Source organism: Theropithecus gelada, chromosome 12 (genome assembly GCF_003255815.1).
Source record: "Theropithecus gelada isolate Dixy chromosome 12, Tgel_1.0, whole genome shotgun sequence".
NCBI classification, from domain to species: domain Eukaryota; kingdom Metazoa; phylum Chordata; class Mammalia; order Primates; family Cercopithecidae; genus Theropithecus; species Theropithecus gelada.
The window spans coordinates 66,584,568-66,610,138 of NC_037680.1; the positions used below are offsets into that span (position 1 = coordinate 66,584,568).

At 35.8% G+C, this 25,571-nt stretch overlaps 2 protein-coding genes across 3 annotated transcripts in view; one reads left to right on the forward strand and one right to left on the reverse strand.

The window, feature by feature from the left end:
• Positions 1–25,571, forward strand: part of C12H2orf88 (chromosome 12 C2orf88 homolog) — a 342,050-nt gene that overhangs the window by 187,017 nt on the left and 129,462 nt on the right. The window lies entirely within an intron of this gene.
• MSTN (myostatin) lies at positions 6,280–13,207 on the reverse strand. The gene is made up of 3 exons (XM_025403893.1): positions 12,701–13,207; positions 10,542–10,915; positions 6,280–8,031 (listed from the first exon to the last, which is right to left on the reverse strand). Exons 1-3 carry the CDS (start codon positions 13,071–13,073, stop codon positions 7,651–7,653), a joined length of 1,128 nt encoding a protein of 375 aa, XP_025259678.1. The 5' UTR covers positions 13,074–13,207; the 3' UTR covers positions 6,280–7,650.

Genomic DNA, 25,571 nt, shown 5'->3' on the forward strand with positions numbered 1-25,571 from the left:
GAGTGCTTCCTTCAGGGTCTCTTGTAAGGCAGGCCTAGTGGTGACAAAATCTCTAAGCATTTGCTTATCTGTAAAGGATTTTATTTCTCCTTCACTTATGAAACTTAGTTTGGCTGGATATGAAATTCTGGGTTTAAAATTCTTTTCTTTAAGAATGTTGAATATTGGCCCCCACTCTCTTCTGGCTTGTAGAGTTTCTGCCGAGAGATCTGCTGTTAGTCTGATGGGCTTCCCTTTGTGGGTAACCCGACCTTTCTCTCTGGCTGCCCTTAAGATTTTTTCCTTCATTTCAACTTTGGTGAATCTGGCAATTATGTGTCTTGGAGTTGCTCTTCTCGAGGAGTATCTTTGTGGCGTTCTCTGTATTTCCTGGATTTGAATGTTGGCCTGCCCTACTAGGTTGGGGAAGTTCTCCTGGATGATATCCTGAAGAGTGTTTTCCAACTTGGTTCCATTTTCCCCCTCACTTTCAGGCACCCCAGTCAGATGCAGATTTGGTCTTTTTACATAATCCCATACTTCTTGCAGGCTTTGTTCATTTCTTTTTCTTCTTTTTTCTTTTGGTTTCTCTTCTCACTTCATTTCGTTCATTTGATCCTCAATTGCTGATACTCTTTCTTCCAGTTGATCGAGTCAGTTACTGAAGCTTGTGCATTTGTCACGTATTTCTCGTGTCATGGTTTTCATCTCTTTCATTTCGTTTATGACCTTCTCTGCATTAATTACTCTAGCCATCAATTCTTCCACTTTTTTTTCAAGATTTTTAGTTTCTTTGCACTGGGTACGTAATTCCTCCTTTAGCTCTGAGAAGTTTGATGGACTGAAGCCTTCTTCTCTCATCTCGTCAAAGTCATTCTCCGTCCAGCTTTGATCCGTTGCTGGCGATGAGCTGCGCTCCTTTGCCGGGGGAGATGCGCTCTTATTTTTTGAATTTCCAGCTTTTCTGCCCTGCTTTTTCCCCATCTTTGTGGTTTTATCTGCCTCTGGTCTTTAATGATGGTGACGTACTGATGGGGTTTTGGTGTAGGTGTCCTTCCTGTTTGATAGTTTTCCTTCTAACAGTCAGGACCCTCAGCTGTAGGTCTGTTGGAGATTGCTTGAGGTCCACTCCAGACCCTGTTTGCCTGGGTGTCAGCAGCAGAGGCTGCAGAAGATAGAATATTGCTGAACAGCAAGTGTACCTGTCTGATTCTTGCTTTGGAGGCTTCCTCTCAGGGGTATACTCCACCCTGTGAGGTGTGGGGTGTCAGACTGCCCCTAGTGGGGGATGTCTCCCAGTTAGGCTACTCAGGGGTCAGGGACCTCCTTGAGCAGGCAGTCTGTCCCTTCTCAGATCTCAACCTCCGTGTTGGGAGATCCACTGCTCTCTTCAAAGCTGTCAGACAGAGTCGTTTGCGTCTGCAGAGGTTTCTGCTGCTTTTGTTGTTATCTGTGCCCTGTCCCCAGAGGTGGAGTCTACAGAGACAGGCAGGTTTCCTTGAGCTGCTGTGAGCTCCACCCAGTTTGAGCTTCCCAGCGGCTTTGTTTACCTACTTAAGCCTCAGCAATGGCGGGCGCCCCTCCCCCAGCCTCGCTGCTGCCTTGCGGTTAGATCGCAGACTGCTGTGCTAGCAATGAGGGAGGCTCCGTGGGCGTGGGACCCTCCCGGCCAGGTGTGGGATATAATCTCCTAGTGTGCCTGTTTGCTTAAAGCGCAGTATTGGGGTGGGAGTTACCCGATTTTCCAGGTGTTGTGTGTCTCAGTTCCCCTGGCTAGGAAAAGGGATTCCCTTCCCCCTTGCGCTTCCCAGGTGAGGCAATGCCTCGCCCTGCTTCAGCTCTCGCTGGTCGGGCTGCAGCAGCTGACCAGCACCGATTGTCCGGCACACCCTAGTGAGATGAACCCAGTACCTCAGTTGAAAATGCAGAAATCACCCGTCTTCTGTGTCGCTGGCGCTGGGAGTTGGAGACTGGAGCTGTTCCTATTCGGCCATCTTCAAGTTAACCCCAGGATCTTGTTACTAAACAACTTTTGAAAAATAAAACAAGGTTTATTTGAACAAAGAACAATTTGATAGGCAGCCCTCAGAACCAGAAGAGGTTGAGAGAACTCTGCTATGCAATGCAGACCGGCAGCATTTATAGGCAGAAAATGGAAACGAAGTATAGAAACAGCTTGGTTGGTTATAAATCTGAGTTTGCCTTGTTTGGACGTGGTTTGGTCAGTTGCCTGCCTGAGACTGGCTGAAACTCAGCTGCTGTGATTGGCTGACATGCAGCTATTTGTTATAAAATATACCCCTAAGTCAGGCTTTCAGTTCGTTTACTTAATAAGTTAGATTGCCCTTCAGTTCCATAGGGAGGTATGGAGGTTGCCTCAGGCCAAATTTAGTTTAATGTTAAAAATTGGAAGGTACTGGGCAGGGCCTTTTTATAGCTAATGTACAGTATAGAGTGTTTATTTCTGATCATGCTTACTAGTAACGCCAGATATTAGCATAAAACTTAGTACAGTTGTAGGTAAAAGGATGTCATCTCATTTTAAGTTACATTTTTATCATTAGTGAGAATTAATAACGTGGTTTATGAAGAAGTTACATTTTTCCAGGATTCCACTTGTCGGATCAGAATCAGAATAAAAAGGTAGCAAGTGCAAGGGTCTAGGCTCAGGTATCAAATATAAAGAGTCAGTAAATACAGCCAGTCAGTCAGAACCTATTTCTATGTCTTTTCACTTAAAGATCTCATGAGCTGATGACAGGAGACAATTTGTTGGGAAGAGAGAGGCTTCAGACATTGGTATTTTTGTGATGCCCTCCCTAATGAGCTGAACTGTAAGGAATTAGAGATATTACACCCTTCCTAGAAGTTCAGACATTTGAGAACAGGGGGATATGGCTATTGTACATCATTTTCTGTGTGAGGTCCGTGGAGAGGAGCATCATTAGAGTGGTTCCCAATGATGTTGCATCTACAAAGTAGAAATGGTGATATAGCATGAGGAGGCTTCCGGTAAAAGCTGGTCAATTTTGTGAGAAATCAAAAGTTACAGTTCTGCACACCTGAGCTAATGACTGTGAAAAATTGTACCTCTACATTTGTATTTCTTACATTATGTGTATACCCATCTTAGTCATTTATTAGTCATGCACCTCTCTGAGTCTCAACTTCCTCATTTCCAAAACGGAGATAATAGTTCCTATATAATGTGATTTTCTTCTGTAAGTCATACTCATGGATCTCGTCCAATTTCCTATAAGTAATTTATTCCTTATTAAGCTTAAGAGGATATATGAGGGCCAAATACACTAACCAGGTAATGTACTAGGTAAGGCTGTGTCAATATATATATGGCCAGATTCCAGCCACTGTCCCAATTGCTGCCCTGAGATGACACTGCTGTCTTTGGCCAGGATGAGGAGTCTTTGGTCAAACATCTGTCTGGTCAAACATCTGTCTGGTCAAGCTGGATAGGGCTCACTATTCATAGTCCACACGCTTCTCTCGGTGAAGGAAGGATTTCTGCTGGCGCTGCATTTGCAGAGCTATTTCTCCCATAAGAAACTTACTTGGTGCAATTTGTTTCAGTCACAGGTATGCACCCTGGCCGATGAGAAGATAGGAATCTCTTTGGGTTTGCATCAGTCCTATGCAACTTTGGTGGAATTCTGTCTGACTGGTGCCGTAAGGAACTTAAGTTCACTGTAAGACACAGGTCTTGGTAGATTCTAGACTTTGGGACAATTTTACTGGCATATCTACAGACAAGGCATATCTACAAGTAGGGAGGAGTACACTCATCTGCTTTTCTTTACTATAATTTTTATCCCAGGGCACCTGGCCTCGTTCAGAGCCCAAGATAACCTGGTGTTCCTCAGTAGAATCCTTCACCTAGGGTGCAGGCAGCCATATAATTCACTCCATTACTTGAGTTGCCTGAAAAGTATGCAGCTTTTCGGGAAGATATTCTTGAAGCTTGAAGCCTAGCAATTGCCTCAATGACCACTCAATTGTTTCCATGTAACAATTTTGATTTTCTCCCATAGTCACTTTAGTGTGCTCAGTAAACTGGTGTTTTATGCTTGATTGTCACCTTCAGAATTCTATCTCAGCATTTTCAGGATCTCATGACATCATGTAGGCATACTTTCTTGTATAGACAAGTTTTGTTTTTGGCTGGTTAAGAGGTAATGCCAAGGTTCTGAGTTCCATGGGAATAGAGCCAAGAGACATTTGGCTTCTTAGACTTAGTGTCCGTGAGAGCAGATCTGAGAAAATCTTGTGGAGGATCTATGGCCCAAACCGCATAATCAAATTTTGTTCTGAATGGTGTCCTTCATAAAATGTTAAAGAGAAAAAACCCTTAACACTTGTAGGAAAAGGTTTCCTAATAGAGTAATCTTGAATGGTTAGGATAACAAATTAAAGGGGTCAATTAGTGATTTAATCTTTTTTACATTTTTGGTTTAAAGTTACTATTAAGATAAATTGAGTCAAATATAGCCGTTAGCCCATCTCAGGAGACGTTTTCAATAGATCTCATTAGGATCAGAACCTGGTATTATGTTTTACATTTCTATAAATTAATACTAGTGAATAATATTTTGCCTATAGTGCATATATAGAACTAATAAAATTACATTTTATTAAAGTTGATTTTTAAGAAAGTATATGTGTGTGCTTATTTGAAACATCAGCTTTATTATGAAGCAGAAACAATAATATAATACTGTTAAAAACTTTTCTTTCTTATAGTAATCCAAAAGTGGAATCAATGAAAACAAAGCATGTGTGTCTTGCATCATTGCCAAACTATACAGTTCCATATCAGGAATACTTAGTGTAATGTTAAACCTGACATAAGCTAGTCAACCTTTATAAGTTATCTTATTAAGGAGATATGTCATTATTATATATACATTTTATGCCTGTCAGATAAATTGGGCAGCCTCATATGTAAAATCTCACATTCAAGAACATCTTGTGTTCTTGACAGGATGTGATACTAATGGAAGCATTTTGATGTGTAATCTAGGAAAATATATTTAAATATTCCTTTTGTCTAGTGTTTTGAATGGCAACCAAGATAAACTTGCTATAAACCATGCATGCTATCTGATGTAAATATACTCATTTTTCAAATACTTCCTCTGCAAAACACCATCGAGGCATGAATGGTACTAAATTTAGTACCATTTTTCATTGCTCCACATCTTACTCAGGAATGACCAAAATAGTATATTTTGCTTTGATATGTTTTGCAGTGTGTAAACTGGAACTGAACGACCATGCAAATGAAATTTCAACACTCTATGTCACATGCCAGACTAGTCATGACTTGCCTATCATTGCCTATAGTTTCATTTCTTAGTTATATTATTGGTAGTACTCAGGTGTTTTATTTTAAAAAGTGATCATTTGATATTTGAAATGGATTTTATCATATAGTTTAATCAATATTTGAATTTAGATTTATATTTGTATATAATTAATATACAAATAGAAATTATTGAAATGACATTTATATTAATTATAAACTATTTAGCGATATTAACACATAGAATTTTAATTATCCTCCCTGTTAAACTTAGTCACTGCTTTATAACTAAGTTACTAAACTGATGGAGAGTGGAGTGGAGGGATCACTTAAAAAATATTTGTATATGTTATTGCACTTAAGGATTTCTAGGTACTTTACAACTGTTTTGCAATTCAGTTTGAAAATTGGTGCCCCCAAAGTTCAGATAAGTGTACCAGTTTCATTAAGTGGTAAGAAAAAAATGTAGCTTCCTTGTGTCTCTGTGGCTTCAGTAGAACTTGTAACTCTAGGACCATATACCCTTGCCAACTGCAATGCATTTGGAAATTGAACCTATGAAAACATATAAATAGTTTTCAGGTCAAGATAAAGAGAAATGAAACAGATATAACTAGTCCTTGCTTTCATATGTGTAAAGCAACTTGACCAGAACCAATTTAATAGGAATTTAACTCCTGAGAACCAGAGTAGCAGACCTAAAATTCCTCAACCAAACTTTTGTGCTAAACCATTAGACTTTTATGATAAAGTGAAAATCAGAAATCCAGAATTAATCATTAGAATAAAAACTGTTGTGTCTTTCAAAAAATGTGAAAACACTTTAATATAACTTATATTGTTTCTACAAATTAGATGTAAGAAATAATTTCATTTAGTCATAGTACAATAAATTTGATTAACAAAATCCCAATTTACAAAACAGAAGTAAATAAATGCAGAAATATATTCATTATCAAATTATAAAATAAAAGTAACAGTTATTGTTGAGATAGCATCAGTTTATTCTTCATTTCAGATAATAGAGTCAATTATTTTGGTATGCTTAGTAATATTTTTGCAAGTATTAAAATAATGGAACGTTGAGATTTAAACACAATGACAGTAAACCAATGAAATTTCAAATTCACATTATACAGCCATCATGAATCCATAAGTGAATGTTAATCATGTAAAAAAATATAAAATGTTTGTAATATAACCATCTAATTATTAACATATGGAGTTTTAAGACCACTATTTAATCTGCTAATTTGCTCTGAAATATAAGTAGTTGCTTTTCTGTGATGCATGACATGTCTTTGTGCCTTTGTACTTAATTTGAAATGTCCTTAGTGTAAAAATATACCAAAGTAAATAAAAAAGGAGACACTTATTTACAAAACAATATTGTATACATATTATATAAATGCATTGTTTCAGTCTTTTTATACAATATTGATAGAGTCGATCATTTCTATTATTTTACCATAAAAACTGCAGTGTTGCAAAGGCAGTGTTGTAATTTTCCAAAGACAAAGTTACATACTTCTCCAAGTATGTTATTTTGACATTTTGATAAAAACGAATACTATTTGACTGCCTTTTAAGATAACGCAGTTTCTCCAAGTATGCTACAGAATTGAAAGCCAACCTCTAGAAAAATGATTCTTCTTACATTAAAGAAAATCCATTCCTCATTTGGAGGTGTAGGAAAATGCACCTGAAGAAAAGAGAAACTTACTATTTTACTGAATGTTTTTTATGTGATAAACCTGGTAGCCTCAGACATTCAGCCTATTGTATTAGCACCATTGGCATGGATTGTTAATGTACTGTGTCAATTACAATAGGAATGGAAATTGCATACGCTGCACCATCCCTATTTTTGTGGAATTTTATCTTACCAAGTATGCTACCATACAATATAAATTCAAGTGTTTAAGGATGATTCGAATGATGGTATATAACAATCCTGCATTTTACCAATACTGTATGTAGATTTTTCTGTAAATATTAAACAAAACTGTAAAGAAATAGACTTTAAAGCATACTCCTTTAATTCATCAGAATGCAAGGAGAATTGCTTTCATTTCCTCGCTGATGTTGTAATATACAGGAACATAAATGTAATTTGATCTCCTTCTAGCTCAAAAACTCTGGAAATCATAAAACTTTATTGTATGATTTGTTTGGATGGTTAAATGCCAACCATTGCATATATTCCCCCTTTTAGTTTACATACTGTAGCTTATGCTTAAGTGACTGTAGGATACTCTAGGCCTTTAGCCTGTGGTACTTAATTTCACAGCTTCAAAATTGTTGAGGGGAAGACCTTCCATGTTTTAGGAAGTTATGAAAACTTAATATAAATCTCATGAGCACCCGCAGCGGTCTACTACCATGGCTGGAATTTTCCCATATATTATTTGTTCTTTGCCATTAAAATATAGCATATTAATTGGAGACATCTTTGTGGGAGTACAGCAAGGGCCTGCTGAACCTCTGGGGTTTGCTTGGTGTACCAGATGAGTATGAGGATATTTTTGTAAAAATACAAATTCACACTCTCCAGAGCAGTAATTGGCCTTATATCTTTTAGGAGCGATAATCCAATCCCATCCAAAAGCTTCAAAATCCACAGTTAGAGGGTAACGACAGCATCGCGATTCTGTTGAGTGCTCATCACAGTCAAGACCAAAATCCCTTCTGGATCTTTTTGGTGTGTCTGTTACCTTGACCTCTAAAAAGGGATTCTGTTTGAAAAGGAAAAGGACAATCAGTAATGTCAATAGACCCGGAAACACTTTTCTACCTACCTTAAGAAGTCATTGTTGAAGAAATAAACGAATAATTTTGCTCATACCACATTTATTTTTAAAAGGCACAGCATTAAGGAATGTTAATTTACACTAGACTTGATTTTCCTCTTATGTCTCAAAAGAATTTAACAGAAATACAAATTCCCCTGAGATCAGTTCCATGTCTTTTTAATTTTTATTTTTCCAAGTCTGAGTACCAGACTGCCTGGCACATAGTGGATGTCCTGAAAATATTTATGGGAAGAAAGGGAGGGAAGGACAGGAGAGAAAGGAGAAGAAGGAGAAGAGGGGAATGAAGGAAAGATCTGAGCTCCCTCTCTTCTTGCTTCCTGATTGAATATATTGGCTAAATATGCCTGGTAACTCCTGGAGGGGTAGGTATAGTCATCCATCCTCCATTCTCTAGGTCCTCACTCAGGAAAACTAGAACAATAAAGCCAGGGAAAAATAGGGAAGGACAAATTCAGAAGAAGAGACGATGATATCTCCTTAATTCTTTCACTGGAAAATGTTTCTATTCAGATATTTTAAAATTTGTTGGTTCTGTCTCTGCCCCAGTCTTTTAATGCATTTGAGACTTTGTTTCCCTTTACATGAAAATATCTGAGGAATACAACATATTAACCACTGGTCATATTATCAATTTTGATCATTAAAATGCTACCTATGAAAAGAAACACTTTCTTAAATAATTGACAGTAGTTTTTAATCCATATCTAAATGAAAATAGCTCTGGCAGTATTATTTAAGACTGTCAAAAATAATAATGTCATTTGAGTCCTTAACATTTAAAGTAGCATGTATAAAGGAAACTAGATCATTTAGAAAATTGTATAGTCTTTTAGATACCTGCACACGTATGTTTATCACAGCGCAATTCACAGTTGTAAAGATACGGAACCAGACTAACTGCCCATCAGCGGATGAATGGATAAAGAAAATGTGGTGTGTATATATATATATATACACACACACACACACACACACACACACAATGGAATACTATTTAACCATAAAAAAGAGTGAAGTAATGTCTTTTGCAGCAAATTAGATGGAGCTGGAGGCCATTATTCGAAGGCAATGGAAAACCAAATACCATATGTTCTCACTTATAAGTGCGAGCTAAGCTATGGGTATGCAAAGACATACAGAGTAGTATAAGGTATTTTGGAGACTCAGAATGGGGAGGTGGGGATGAGGGATTAAAAACTACATATTGGGTACAATATACACTACTTGGAGTGATAGGTGCACTAAAATCTCAGACTTCACCGCTGTACAATTCATCCATGTAGCCAGAAACCACTTGAACCCCCAACATATTGAAGTAAAACATGTGTGTGTGTGTATATATGTATGTACACATATATATAATTTAAAAAGTAAATAAAGATGAAAAACTAAAAAATATTGTATAGTATTTTAAAGAATGTTTTATTTAAAGTAATTCTGATCTGCTAATTATTTCATCTTTATAACTAAGATCATTGAAAGATTACGAAGGTAACAAGTTTGTTGTTTGTAAGTATAATCTTCTTTTGTAAATTATGTCAATAGATGAATGTAAAAAGATGTGATCACATTAAGTATTTGAAAACAGAAGTAAACAGAAATGTAGGTAGGCCAGAAGAGTAACCCTAAATTTGTACTAGGAATTAAAATGGTTTTTATTAAGTTTTATAGTATATAAGGTATTGTCATTTACTTGGCCTGATACTAAGTTAATTGGCCTTCTGTAAGTAAACTTTTGCATAAGAATGCTAAGGCAGCTCAGAAATAAGCTGGCAGAAATAAGGTGGCAAAAGTTAACCAGCCTGTAAATTGAAATTTTATTAGGAGTATTCCACAAAGAAATATATACACACATCAGTGCATCAACATCCTACAAACAATGAACATATTTATCATGAGGAATCTTAAATATATTTAATAAAATGTAAGCCTATAAATATCACTCTTAATTTCTCTGAATAAAACATTTTAATTATAATTTTAAAAGGTTTTTTTTTTTTATCTGTTTTTGCTAAGCCAAAAATTTTTAACACATTTGGCACCCTTCTGGGAGAAAAAAAAGTTTTGATTTGTTTGTATATGTAATAAAATCCATTATATAGAGTTAATATTTTAATTCATACGGTCATGTATCATATTAATGAAAAGTACTTTATATTTCATTCCCAATTCAAAAGAACTTCTTAAGAAGTTAAGAAGTATGGTATAATTGTTTTCTAAAATCTTCATGCAAAGTAAGAATATCAAAGGAGTGTTTCATAGGATATGAAATTGGACACCTACTTTTATTGGGTACAGGGCTACCGTTGGGGTAAGATACCTTTGTCTGGCTTATGAGCTTAGGGAATTTGTAGCTATTTTCCACTATTGTTTATTCATATTATGAATAAAAGCATAAGGTTATTACAATGTTATTTTCAGTTATCACTTACCAGCCCATCTTCTCCTGGTCCTGGGAAGGTTACAGCAAGATCATGACCATTCTCATCTAAAGCTTTTATTTCAATGCCTAAGTTGGATTCAGGTTGTTTGAGCCAATTTTGCAACACTGTCTTCACATCAATGCTCTGCCAAATACCAGTGCCTGGGTTCATGTCAAGTTTCAGAGATCGGATTCCAGTATACCTTGTACCGTCTTTCATAGGTTTGATGAGTCTCAGGATTTGCACAAACACTGTTGTAGGAGTCTCGACGGGTCTCAAATATATCCATAGTTGGGCCTTTACCACTTTATTGTATTGTATTTTAGAGCTAAATTTAAAGAAGCAACATTTGGGTTTTGCATCCACTTGCATTAAAAAATCAGCTATAAATGAATAAGAAAAGAAGAGTTACTGAAATTATTTCCCACTAACAAAACCCCTCCATATTAATAGTTGAGCATTTTTTAAAAAATTAAGATAATGTATGCCTATGCAGTCTTTTAAAATGAAATACTGTGTGGAACTTTATAACTCAGCAAAAAATGTGAAAGAAAATAATTACCCTAGCTTTTCAGAATTTTTCAGATGTATGTATTTTCAGCTGTTCATCAGGAATCTATTCCCCTTCCAGAGAACTATGGACAAAGGAAGGTTCTATGAAGTCATGAACACTGAATGAAATTTTAAAATGATGATGATTAGAGAGAACAAGAGTCACTGTGGAGGAACAACCACTTAGAATTCTTTGGGAATCTGAGTAGTTACACTTACTGAGCAGCTGTACCAATCAGTCTGGAAGAAGGAACCCTTCCCCCAGGCCTGAATTACCTGGGGACAAGACACACTGAGCAACTTACTGAGCCTCGGGAACTAGTAGAAAACATAATACATCTGTTACATTTTGGCTTTGGAATAGCCTTTTAAAGGAGCAGAACTAAGCAGGTAATTCACACAAAAATTTTGATGTTATATTCAGGCTATCTCAAAAGTTCCAAAGTATTGTCTTTAGGAAGCCAGGCTGTCATGTAAGCACAAGCACTAACAATTTCCTTTATTTTGGTTTTCCAAAATTGTCTATAAAAGGTAAATCTACTCCAGACCTATTCGATAGCAGAGTCTTAAATGGAAATTCTTTGCTGCATCATAACCTGATTACTTAATAAGGGAAATAATATTTTAAAACTGTTTTGAATCTTGTTTAAAGTATATAAAGCATTGTATTAAAGCAAGATAACAGATAACACAAAATTTTTCTTGCCATGCCTTCTCTGTCAAGGTGCCTGTTTCTCTTTCCTGGAGAAAGTATTCTTTTGAGCTGACTGCAAATGGAATTGTATGCAATATGTCATCTGTCACAAGCAATGTAGATACTACAGGTAAAAGCCCTCCCTCTCAGGATGAATAAAATATTTTAGAAGGTTATTAGGCTCTATGCCTGCTTGGAAGTACACAAACTGGGTACTCTCAACAATAGTACTATGGTCAAGGTACAAGGAGGACTTTGTGAGCCATAACCTACGCAATTAAAATGTTTATTTCTTAGGCATTTTCTGATATCTAGTTCATGATGATGATTATGCTATGTTTACTTCATTGTTGTTCTTACTAATACATTAAGATATTTAATTTGTCATACTCTTTACTGTAATAGCTTTCAAAATTAAATTTTTAACTGTGAAGAACAAAAAAATACTGTAAGAGTTTCAAATAACAGAAATCACTTTAGGTTTTCAGCAGTGCTCAAGTAAGCTTAAACATCCAGCAAGTTTCTTTTTTTTCTGTTATTAGTGAAAAAAACTTATTTTACACAACCAAATATAATTATAACATTTAATGTAAGTTTTTAACATTGCTTATAGTATCTCTCAGTCCTTGCCTTGGTGGTATTACTGTGAAAGCATAAGCATGCTATCTATATTTTCCTTATTAAACTAATGCTATGCAAGTGTTTTATTTTTTAGCTTTTTGTCTCTATAAGAAAACAAATAATGCAGCAGATTTTTGTCTCAATATATTCTCATGAAATCTTGAAAAAGAGAAACTCTTTTCCTTTCTACTTACATACAGGCCAACAGCTTGTTAAAAGAGACTGAAAATAGATCTGTTTCTCATAAACACTAGAACAACAGTCAGCAGAACTGTTGATATACACTAATAGGACTACTTACACTCTGTAGGCATGGTAATGATTGTTTCCGTTGTAGCGTGATAATCGTCATCTTCCAAAGAGCCATCGCTGCTGTCATCCCTCTGGACATCATACTGATCAATCAGTTCCCGGAGTGGAGGAGCTTTGGGTAAAAGTTGTCTTATAGCATCTTTGCTGATGTTAGGAGCTGTTTCCAGACGAAGTTTACTGAGGATTTGTATTTTAATGGCTTCTATTCTTGAAGATTTAGTGTTTTGTCTCCAAGTACATGCATTACACAGCCCCTCTTTTTCCACATTTTCTTTTTGCTCACTGTTCTCATTTAGATCCACTGGACCAGCAACAATCAGCATAAACAGGTAAATATAAACACAGAGTTGCAGTTTTTGCATGATTTTAAAATCAATATAATCTTTTTTTCTTGTTCTTATTTCTTCCTTTTACTTTTCTTTTGCTTTTGAGTAATGCCGAGCAAAATTTTAATGCATGTACAGTCTGAGAGACAACTTGCCACACCAGTGAATCTTTTATACTGTATTCCAAGTGGCTTTTTATATTCCAACTTAGATGAGACAAGTGTCGTCAGGATCTATGATTGGCTCTTGCTCCACAATGAATCTCGCTGTCAGAGGTTAAAACCCTGTCTGTCACAAGTCACCAAGCAGTATTTTGTTACAGTCAAGGGTGAGCTGATTCATTTGACTACTTCATAAAAGGAATAAATCCACAAATAATAAAAGATATTTGTGACATTTGAAAAACAAAAGTCTATGTTGGCAATAATATAAACTGTACTTAAATCTGATTAATCCTTACACAACTCTTGTAATTTAAATAAGTCAATTTTAATTTACACTACATAGTTAAAATATGAAATATTACTTCCTCAAAAACTAAAATGATTTTATATTGTTTAGGAAAGCATTTGAAGTAAAAATATTTTTATGTGTTGTATTAAGTTATTTTTAGTGCCAAGTAATTAGGAAAATAAAAATTAGGAAGACCTGAATTAAAAATTAAGATTATGATACTAGTAGAGAATTTTCATCTATAATTTGAGAAACTTGTTTTCTGAGTAAATTCTTAGTAAATATTGAAAGTCATTCTTATTATGACATATTGTGCATGGAAGTATTTTTACATAGTTTAATGTCTTTTATTAACATGAAAATTTTACTGAACTTTTGACTGAGTGCTATTATTTCCTATTCTAAGATGCAGATTAATATAACTCAGAAGATGTGTTTCTTCATTGTTTATTACCAAGAGGATAATGTCAGCTAGTAGAAAAATCTCTGAACATAGAAGAAGATAATGAACTTTATAACTGGCATGGCAGAGCTTATTACAGTTTGCCTCAGATTTCTAGCAGTAAATTTCCAGAGAGTAAAAAGTGCAGTATCTCTTCTCTATAAATTATATCAGAATATTGTGAGCACATAAAAGAGAAAGAGCATCATGATAAAGGGGTGACCTTTTGTTGTTTCCCAATACTGTGATATGTTTTCACCCCTTTGCCAATTTCTCATTTTGACCAGAGGGCAGACACCTGGCAGGGATTTGGGGTAAAGTCTGGGAGCAGAGAATAGAGCTTTTTGTTCTCTAAATGTAAGTGGCCTCTGTAGGGATCAAACGTTCAACCTTAGCTTTGGGAGCCACAAGATCTAGTCAAATGAACTATTAAAGAACTAAGCAAACATGGCCAGCAAGAAACAGAAGATATTTCCAGGCCAAAGGAGATTTCTTTTTCCTACTCCTTTTTGGGAAGCTAAGGATTCCTAAGAGATTTAATCCATTACTTTTTTTTTCCAAGAGAATACAGTGGCTCATATCAAATATTTATTTTTAAAGTCACTACCATTTTTGCACACTGTACACTAATTTACTGCCTCGGTGCACTAAAATGCAACTCAGTAGCCTGAAAAGTTAATGCATTTTCATCAAATTCTTAAGAGGTATCTACATCTCTTGAGAAAAAAATGGCCTTACATAATGCATTGGATTTGCCCATCATTAAAGATTAAGGAAAACCAGACACAAACCAGATGCCCTGAGGATTTCAGATACTCTTTGTTATGGGACAATGTTAGATCTGGCTTCTAAGGTTTTATTTGTTTGGTAAATTCATTTTTCAATGTGTAAATCTTTGAAATGTTATGATCATTGTAACATATGCATCTATACAGTTGCAAGTAAATCAAACTTTTTTTTTTTAATATGCTTAGAATTGCATAGCAGTTGAATTGAGAACTCAGGCTCTGGAGTCAGATAGACCTGAGTTCAAATCTCAACTTTGCCACTTCTAACTATATGATAATGGATGAGATACTTAACTTCCCTAAACTTTAGCTTCCTCATAGGGTTTTGGGGGGATATAATTTAATAATGCATGTAAATTGCTGAATGTAACACCTGTCACATAGTAAGTAATTGATAACTGGCACTTGAGTGCTTGCTCTTTGTTTTATGCAGAAGGATTTGAGATTATGCTGAAAATTATGCTCCACATGAACTAGAACTGCTTCAAGTCATAGCTGCCAATTATCAGTCACAAAGTCTACCTTTCTAGGTCTGTGAGGCAAGTAAAAATTTCTAAGGCAGCCAGGTTACAAGACATGTTCCAGCTCTTCATTCTTACTACCTGGAAAAAAGTGAACAAAGGTTGTGATTTCCACTTACAGACAATTCTCATTATTCATGATTTCTGTATCCACAAATTTGCTTCCTTGCTGAAATGTATCTATGAAACTCAATATTCCTAGCTTTTTTCAATCATTCACTGGCATTCACAGAGCGGCAAAAAATTCGAGTCCTGTCTGACGCACAGGTTCCCAGATGAGGTCAAACAAGGCAGGGTTCCACCTTATTGTTTCAGCTCTCATACTATAAACAAATTCCCTTTTTCCGGTCTATTTAGTGCCATGTTTTCACGTATTTTGTGCTTCTTTTTTTTATTGCTCCTGTTATTGATTTTGCTTTTTAAAAATGGCCCCCAAGCATAGTGCTGACGTGCTGTGTGGTGTTCCTATGTTCCTAATCACAAGAAAGCTGCAATGGAAAGTAGCACGGTGGTTGCCAGGTGCTGGGTGGGCACTGAGGGGTAGTTACTGTGTGATAGATACAGAGTTTCAGTCTGGGAAGGTGAAAATTTCTGAAGATGAATGCTGATGATGGTTACACAACAGTGTGAATGTGCTTAATGCCACTGAACTGTACACCTAAAAATGGTTAAGATGCTAAATGTTATGTATATTTACCACAATTTTAAAAGGCTGTGATATGCCTAAGGGAAAAAAATTCTTATGAAAAAATGCGCATGCTAGATAAGCATCATTCAGGCCTGAGTTACGGTGCTGTTGGCTGTGAGTTCAGTGTTAATGAATGAACAATATATATTAAATAATGTACGTGTAAACAAAAACACACATAAAACAAGGTTATATATTGATTGGTTGATGAAAATGTTATGACCAGAGGCTCAACTAACCCTGTTTTTCCCCTGGGAACAATAGTTCAATATTTGCTAACTCAGTGTTGGCAATGACTTTATAGAACATAACTAGTATGAATAGGGAGAATTGACTATATCTAATCAACTTTTCTAGAGAACAGTATTGAATGGGTGAAGAAGTACTGAAGAAATTTAAATAAGTTTTATTCCTTCTCCAGTGGCAGTGATTGCAACCTTCCGAAGGCCCCAGAATAGAAGGGCTCACCAGCTATAGGAACCTTCAAATGTAGTCTAACTTCTGGAGACCCAGTTCTGGCAGTTCTTATCATAAAGGAGACAGGAAGTACTACATCCTTAAGGTGAGTGGGTAGAGAAGAATTCCTGCTAGTTGACTGGGAAAGCTGCGTCTGTCAGCTTGTTGGTTTTGTCTTAAGTTAGCCATCTCTAAAAGCCGCTTCTCACAGGACTCGGAATTTAGGTCGTCAAGGCAGTATCTCACAAGACTGGTGTGGTTCATCTTTGTACTAGGTAGGCTGCTGTGGGCCTCACATTTTCTGTAACCGTCAGTAAGGTGGCAAGCAAAACTCTCTCATCTCTGTTACAAATACCCACTGGTTCTCTCAAAACAATGTTGAGGGTGTAAAGAATATTTTCAAAAAACATTTTACAGTTTTATTTTTCCAGAGTGTGAGATCTACTGAGTGTACTAATGTAAAGACTTGCCAGAAGTTTAACGATCGTGGCCAAAAAAAGGGAGAAGGATGAGATTAGGAATTAGCACAAGAATGAATCATGAAAAATTCAACAGTTTTGGGCAAAAACTCAGGAAGTTTTATCTGATATCTCTTGCCATTAACTTGTGTTTATAGCTCTTTGGTATTACTCTATGCTGATTATTCTTAAAGCCAGAGAAAATCTGTGTAGTACTCAACTCACACAACATCATGAGAAGATAATTGTCCCACATTGTTGATAACTGATTACCCATGCTTTCTATAGTTAGAAGATAAAAATTAACAAAAACAAAAATATTCTTGAGCTAGGTAGCATGAGTACAGGAATAGAAGGCAGGAGACCCAAAATATAGTTCCAGCTTTACTGCTGATGTTTTATGTAACCTTGAATAAGTCAGTTAGCAAACCCTTCATTTATAAATGTATGTATGTATGAATTCACGTATTAATTTATGAAATATTTGAATGCCTATTTCGTACCTGGCACTATGCTAGATTCTGAGGATAAAACAGCGAGCCAGACAGACACAATCACGGTCTTCATGAAACCTATGGACTAGTTTCTTCCTATGAAATATGAATAAATTTGATTAGGTGTGCCCTTTCCATTGAGGTTTATCCCCTAAAGCAGTGATTCTCAAAATTTTGGGTCTCAGGATTTGTTTACACTCTTAAAAATTATTTAGGATCCCCCAAATCTTTTTTTGTGTCAGTTATATCATTAATATTTAACACGTTATATATTAAAACAAATTTTAATGTGCAGGCATATTCAAGCATACATTTTATTTGCTGACAGAGTCATGATGTCTTCATACATTACGGGGCCTCTGGAAAACCACTGTACACATAAGAAAGAATGAGCATGAGAAAGGCAAAAAGCATCTTAGTATTATTATGAAAACAGTTTTTATTTCATAGACTCTCTGGAAGAGAATTGGGAAGCACCCCAGTGATCCCCCAGACCACACTTGGAGAACCATATGCCCAAAGTAGTAATTTTTACACCACCTCAATTGAATACTTCTGCCTTTAACTTGCAGTCCCCTCCTCCCAATACCTGTAGTGTTGCTTTTAATGAGACATCAAATATGGTAATTTTAAAACATTGTTTATTTAATAGTACATAATTATTGCAAAAAGCAGAAATGTAAATATTATTATAATCACCAACAGCAAATTTGTAGGCAGTCGAGAGGACATTTGCAAAACATTCGTCAGTTCTAGAGTATAGACTCAAATTAGTAGTCTTGAGGGATTTCTTGTAGATGGTCTTCAGATGGTATTGAGATAACTGTATTCATACTATGGCAATCCTCATAATAAGGTCCTAGTTAATAAAATTGCTGCAATCCATTGTCCTTTAGAGGTAGAATTAACTCAGGAAAACAAAATGCAATTTCTCCTCTCCCGCCTTCCCAAAATGGGAGCTCCAGTCTATTTATCATAGGCTTAAAATTTATCACAGAAAATAAAAATGAAGTTACAATTTGATTTCCTCATTTTTTCTATTGAAAAAAGGTACTAGGGGCCAGGCACGGTGGCTCACGCCTGTATCCCAGCACTTCGGGAGGCCGAGGCAGATTGGATCATTTGAGGTCAGAAGTTTGAGACCAGCTTGGCCAACATGGTGAAACACCATCTTTGCTAAAAGTACAGAAATCAGCTGGGTGTGGTGGCGTGAGACAGAGTGAGACCCTGTCTAAAAACAACAACAACAAACTAGACTCAAAGACTTCGTGTTAAAATTGTAGAGATTGTCCACTCCTTGATTATTACAATTCTTATATGTTTGTGTTTTAATGTTTCTTTACTTGTCCTCTAATCCCTACCCTTCCACCCCCCAAATAGACTATGAGCTATTTGAGGGCAGAGAATATTTTGTTCTTTTTGACTTTTCAGCTCTTGGTCCACCACCTGGCACATAATTAGATGGGGAGAACAGTGTTTTTGTTTGTTTGTTGAGATGGAGTCTCGCTCTGTCACCCAGGCTGGAGTACGGTAGCACGATCTCAGCTCACTGCAACCTCTGCTTCCTGGGTTCAAGCGATTCTACTGCTCCAGCCTCCTGAGTAGCTGGGATTACAGGCATGCACCACCATGCCTTGCTAATTTTTTTGTATCTTTAGTAGAGACGGGGTTTCACCATGTTGGCTAGGCTGTTTTCAAACTCCTGGCCTCAAGTGATCCGCGCCCCTCAGCCTCCCAAAGTGCTGGGATTACAGACGTGAGCCACTGCACTCAACCAGAACAGTGTTTTTTGAGTAATTGAACCACTAAATGGACAAACATCTCCTTAAATACCAGAACTTTCCAATTTTTCAGTGAGGTATAGTTAGTGTATTTATAGACTTTCTAAGTGAGAGTGTTTTTAGTTTGTTCTGACTGTGGTCCATAGCATTTCTATTGACTCCTCTCTTCCTGAAACTGGCAGGACAGGTTGGTATCACAGGTCCCTGTTTTCTTGACGCTGCAGTAGTTCTTCGGTGGAGCACTGAGCACTTTGGGTATCCCAGTGCAGCTTTTGCATTTAATGATCGGGGCTACCTAGATCTGTGGCTACCCACACCGCGTGACTCTTAACAGGGACCATGTTAGGGAGTTGGCATGCTGGCTATGACACCACTACTTAAGATGACCAGATCCCTTCCCCAACATAGGTTCATATTAAGTTTAATGAGTCTCAAAGGTAGCCAGAGTGTAGAAAAGAAGTCTCAAAAGGGGTGTGTGTGTGTGCATGCATGCATGCATATGTGTATGTGTGTGTGTTTAAGGCAAAGACAGATCAATCTCCCAGGAGGGAGAAGTATGTACTGAGCATAATAATAATTTTCATTATATTTAATGACTAGTTTTCTGCATGATGTTTTCACTTACTTTAGAACAAGCACATGGTTTCCAGAGCAGCTGACAATATAGATTGAATTGGCAAAACATTTATCTTTAGTTTTAGAATTTTTTAAAGTGAATGTTTCCAGTAACCAACCACTCCCCAAGAGAAAATCCTACAATTGTCAGGATTTTGTTTTTAGGAAACTGGAACCAGTAGCCTCAATACAGAGGATGTTTTGGCAAATCAAAAAAACAATCTTTTTAGAATTAGGTTTTCAAATTTATAGTCTTAAAACCATTTTTAAAAATTTTAACTCTCTTTACTCCACTGGTGGTTTGAAGGTAGTAATAGCCTTAGAAAAATTTAGTTCTTGCCGTATTTCCTTGGAATTGCCTAAAACATAGTTTTTCATAATTCACAGAGGATTGGCTTTCAGAGAGCCATTCCATTTCCAAATTCTTTTCTAAATTCTTAGAAAGAAGTCTTTTAAAATATATTCATGTGTTCATTTATACATGTATTTGTTCATTAAACACTTATTATGCACCTGGTTTATGATAGGTACTATGCCAGGAATTGGAGACAGAAAAAGATGATGCTGTTTTTGCCTAAGGGAAATAAAAAACTTTAGGGCTGTAGGATTTTAAAGTTATTCTATCCACTCTATTCATAAAGAGATGGAGAAACTGAGGCCCAGAGAGAGGTTATGTGATTTAAATTAGAATTAAATGAAAAACAGTTTATTTAATTTGCAAAGGCAATTTGCATTGAAATACTTTTGAAGCACCAAGTACTTCTTTAATTTCTTTATGTTGAATTAAGAATTTTTTTTAATGTTCTAAAATTAACAAATTAGGTCAGTGCTCAATTTCCTGGGTCAGTGCCACAGTGGTGCCCTTTGTTCTTGGACCCTTTCCATGGTTCTGGCTTGGCAACTGAAAGATTCAATGAGCTGTTTTTGGCAATTAGTATAGGAGTTTTAATGTCTACTGACTAAATGTACTTTTGATGCCCATTTGCTCAGGTATTGGGGTCAGTGTTTTGTTATTTAACGTCACTATTTAGCTCAAATTTCAATATTTTAAATTATATATCTATATTCTTGAAATTTAACATTAAAAAGTCAGTCGTTTCTAGTTATTTTAACCACAGAGAGTTACAAAGAGTTATATCTTTGACTTTCTAATTAGTTCAAAAATAGATGCAACCTTGACTTACAGTTTTTAAAAAAAAACCTTTCATTTAATTAGATTTAGCATGAACATTCTGGCCCCTGCTGGGAGCTCTAAGAACTACATCACTTCTGCTGTCAATTTTTCTAATAAGAACTTCAGTTTAAACCTTGAGTTCAATGTGATATATTTTCTTTTTTTTTTTTTTTTTTTTGGTAACCTACAGAATCTGGCTGAATAAAATATGTAAGTAAGACATTACTATGATTAAGACCCAAAATCTATGCTAAATATTGGATATTTTTAGATAACACAATGAACTTAAATCCCCAGTAATATAAGAAAATTTTCTGGAAACCTAATGTATTTTTTTTAAATCTCCATTCAAACTCAGAGGAGAAATCTGATGGGAAGAACTGGTAAAATTCAAATACTTGATAAAGTATGGTATAGTAAGGACCCTTAGAATTTCATCAAATACTTTTGGACACCCACCGTTTGGTTGTAAGTAAGCACTGAACGTACAGTCATGCACCGCGTAATGATCTCAGCAGACCACATAGATGAGGGTGGTCCTGGAAGATTATAATGGAGCTGAAATATTCCTATGGCTTGGTGATGTCTTGATGATCCCAACCGAGTGTGGGCCTAAGCTAATGTGTGTGTTTGTGTCTTAGTTTTTAACAAAAGCATTTAAAAACCTTTATAAAAATTAAAAAATTTTTAAAATAGAAAAAGCTTATAAAACAAGGGTATAAAGAAAGTAGGCTGGACATGGTGGCTCACACCTGTAATCCCAGTGCTTTGAGAGACCGAGGCAGGAGGATTGCTTGAGGCCAGGAGTTCAAGACCAGTTTGGGCAGTATAGTGAGACCCCATCTCTACAAAAAATAAAAGTGAAAAATTTAGCTTGGTGTGGTGCCACACACTTGTAGTTCTAGCTACTCATTTTTTATGTTTTATACCATATTTTTACTGTACCTTTTCTATGTTATATGTTTAGATATACAAATGCCATTGTGTTCCTATTGCCTGCAGTACAATATAGTATAGTAACATGCAGTAGAGGTTTGTAGCCAAGGAGCAATAGGCTATGCTATGTAGCCTAGCTATGCAGTAGATTATACCATCTAGGTTTGTATAAGTACATTCTATGATGTTCACACAACAATGAAAATGTTTTGTTAAATATGATGTTCATAGAACAATGAATTGTGTGCTTCATAAATATTAAATGTGAAAATGTGTCAATAATAATACCAGTAATATCTAACAATATTGACATCATTAATATTAATTTGTATTATAAATCTTCATAAAATTAAAACTTTCTAAATTAAACTTTTGTAAAATGAAGGATGGGTTTATAATGTACACAAGAGGGAGATGTAGAATGAAATGATTAGGAAACTAGAAAGAAAAAGTCAGAAAAGATACACCAGACAGATGCTAACAAAAGAAAACTGGAGTCATGATATTAGTCACAGGTTTGAATTTAGGAGAGAAACTGAAAAACAAGACAAGGAAATTTTATGATGGTAGAGGAAACACTCCACGGAGAAGATATACCTTTCATAAATCTTAAAGCATGGAACGATATCATAATAAAAATACATTAAAACATGCAGAACTGCAAGAAGAAAGGGTAAGAAAAAAAGCAGTAGTAGCAATGCAGCCATAAAAAAGAATGAAATCATATTCTTTGCAGCAATATGGATGCAGCTGGAGGCCATTATCCTAAGCTAATTAATGCAAGAACAGAAAAACAATCACTGCATGTTCTTACTTATAAGTGAGAGCTAAACGTTGGGAAGTCATGAGCATAAAGATAGCAAAATAGACACTGGAGAATACTGGAGGGAGGAAGCTGGGGAAAGGGGAACCAGGGTTGAAACACTAACTGTAGGGTACTAAGCTCACTACCTGGGTAATGGGACCAATCATACGCCAAAACTTCAGCATCACACAATATACCCAGGTAACAAGCCTGCACCTCCTGAATCTAAAATAAAAGTTGAAATAAAAAAAAAAATAGTAGTAGCAGACTTTAATTCACTTCATGGATCAAACAGTTGAAAGTTAGTAAGGATATAAAGTATTTGAACAATTAAGTCAATGACGTTGATGAAAAAAGTTTGTATTGAATGCTATATCCTGACAACCAAAAATCAATCTTATTTTTTAAAGCCCATGAAACATTTACTAAATTGGCAAATGTTGTAATAAATTTCCCAAATTAGAAATAATCCAGACCATATTCTCTGATCACAGTATAATTAAACAAAAATGAATAGTCAAAACAAAAAACATCTCTTCTACTACTTGGAAATATAAAAATTGTTTAAAACCATCTTTGGTACAAAGAGGAAACAAAACTGATATTGCAGAATGTGTACAAAATAACAGCTAAAACATTACATACCAAAACATAGGAGACAACAGCTGTGTTTAGCGGATGTTCATAGCTTCAAATATGTATTGCTAAACAAGAAAGTATGAAAATCACACATTCTTTAACTTAAAAAGTTAGAAAACAAACCATAAAGTAGGCTACAAATTAAAGTGAAAGCTAAAACAAAACTAAAAAGATAAAATCATAAATTGAGTCAGAAACAGCAATCAAATTGATAATATAAATTTATAACTTTTTTGAAGAGAAAAAACACACTAGCTTAATTTATCAATTTAAAGAATGTACAAATACTATAAATTAGGAGGGAGAAAGATAAATGGTTTACAGACAGAGAATTAAAAGAGTATACTGCAAAAGTATTATGGAAATAAATTTGAAGACCTAGAAGACCTGTATGAAATGGACATATGTAGATTTTCCAGAGAAAAACACAACCAGGAAGAAAGTGGAATACTCTGAAAAGTGCCAGTCTATAGATGATTCTTCCAAACCCTCAATGGACGGGTAAAGTAGAGCAGTATTTTTCAAAATACTGTTTAGATATCAGCATTTTTTACAAAATAGAGTAAGAATAGAATAGTGTACGTACTCAGAGTAAAGTGCAAATAGAATTATGGGAAACTTTTATCAGTGTATATAACAGGTCTCCTTTTGAAGTTGTGTTACTTACTGTGGGTCGCAATCAAAATATTAATACTCTAAAAGCTACCCTTCTAGAATTAAAATAATTAATAAAAATAAATATAGAAATAAATTTGAAGGCCTGTATGAAGCCCAGAAAAAAATTTTAGCTACCATACAATACTGAGTCCTCCTATTCAAGAAAAGGGTGTGTCTTTCTATTTATTATTTGAGATTTAATATTTTCTTTATGTTATAGGACCAGTGGTTCTTTACCCTGGTCGTACGCTACAATCACTTAGTTTAAAAAAACTGCAGATATCAGCCGGGTGTGGTGGCTCACGCCTGTAATCGCAGCACTTTGGGAGGCCAAGGTGGTGGATCACCTGAGGTCAGGAGTTCGAGACCAGCCTGGCTAACATGGGGAAACCCCACCTCTACTAAAAATACAAAAATTAGCCGGGTGTGATGGTGCATGCCTGTAGTCCCAGCTATTCAGGAGGCTGAATCGCTTGGACCTGGGAGGCGGAGGTTGCAGTGAGCCAAGATTGTGCCACTGCACTTCAGCCTGGGTGACAGAGTGAGACTCCGTCTCAGAAAAAAAAAATTGCAGAATATCTAGGCTCCATCACCAAAGATTTAATTAGTCTGGTGTGGAGCACAGGCATTGAGTATTAAGAGCTTAACCCCAAATAAACCAAACCAAATTTAAAATGCCTTTCTCTTTATTTTATAAATGCAATGTACTTTCCAATTCAAATACTGATACTTTTTAAAATATAAATATTTCAGAATAGCTAGGTAAATTTTTATAAGGAAAAGAAATGAGAGGGGAATATCACTAATGGATATGAAAACACTTTAAGGTGTAATAATTTAAAATGCACAGTTTTGAAGAATTTAAAAATAGAGAAAAGGCCGGGTGTGGTAGCTTTACGCCTGTAATCCCAGCACTTTGGGAGGCTGAGGTGGGTGAACCATGAGGTCAAGAGATCAAGACCATCCTGGCCAACATAGTGAAACCCTGTCTCTACTAAAAATACAAAAATTAGCTGGGCGTGGTGGCGTGTGCCTCTGGTCCCAGCTGCTCAGGAGGCTGAGGCAGGAGAATCGCTTGAACCCGGGAGGTGGAGGTTACAGTGAGCCAAGATCATGCCACTGTACTCCAGCCTGGCAACAGAGCAAGACTCTGTCTCAAAAAAAAAAAAAAAGAGAAAAGAAAAAATAGATCAATAGATCAAATCATGTAGGAAAACTACAGAAGAGATAAAAGTGTCATTTTAAGTTAGGCCATTAAGTAGATGGACTATATAATAAATGGTATTGGGACAGAAAACTAGCCATGTGGATCCCTGACCACTAAGCCATAAACTCCATGAAAGCAAGGACAATTTTTTATTTCTCAAAATTTAAATCTCAAAAATGAAACCAGAAAAGTATGAGAAGAAAATGTGAGTATTATGCAGTATGATGTAAATGTTGGTGTCAAACATTCTAAGCATGTAAATTTGTTTGAACTTCTTTGCCATGATGAAATTTAAAATTAGCTAGGCATGTTTACCAATCTTTTCTACTATAGCTTGGTAAATGTATTTAGATAAAAAAATTTAAATTCCAACATGGCAAAGAAAACTTCAAAGTCACACACAATACAAAATATTTCCTA

Excerpts from the sequence above, each read along its gene's own strand:
- MSTN (XM_025403893.1), bottom strand. The coding sequence starts at position 13,073 with ATGCAAAAACTGCAACTCTGTGTTTATATTTACCTGTTTATGCTGATT. Across the intron at positions 10,916-12,700 it reads CATTACCATGCCTACAGAGT|CTGATTTTTTAATGCAAGTG; the intron begins GTAAGTAGTCCT and ends ATTCATTTATAG. Across the intron at positions 8,032-10,541 it reads GACCAGGAGAAGATGGGCTG|AATCCCTTTTTAGAGGTCAA; the intron begins GTAAGTGATAAC and ends CTTTTCAAACAG.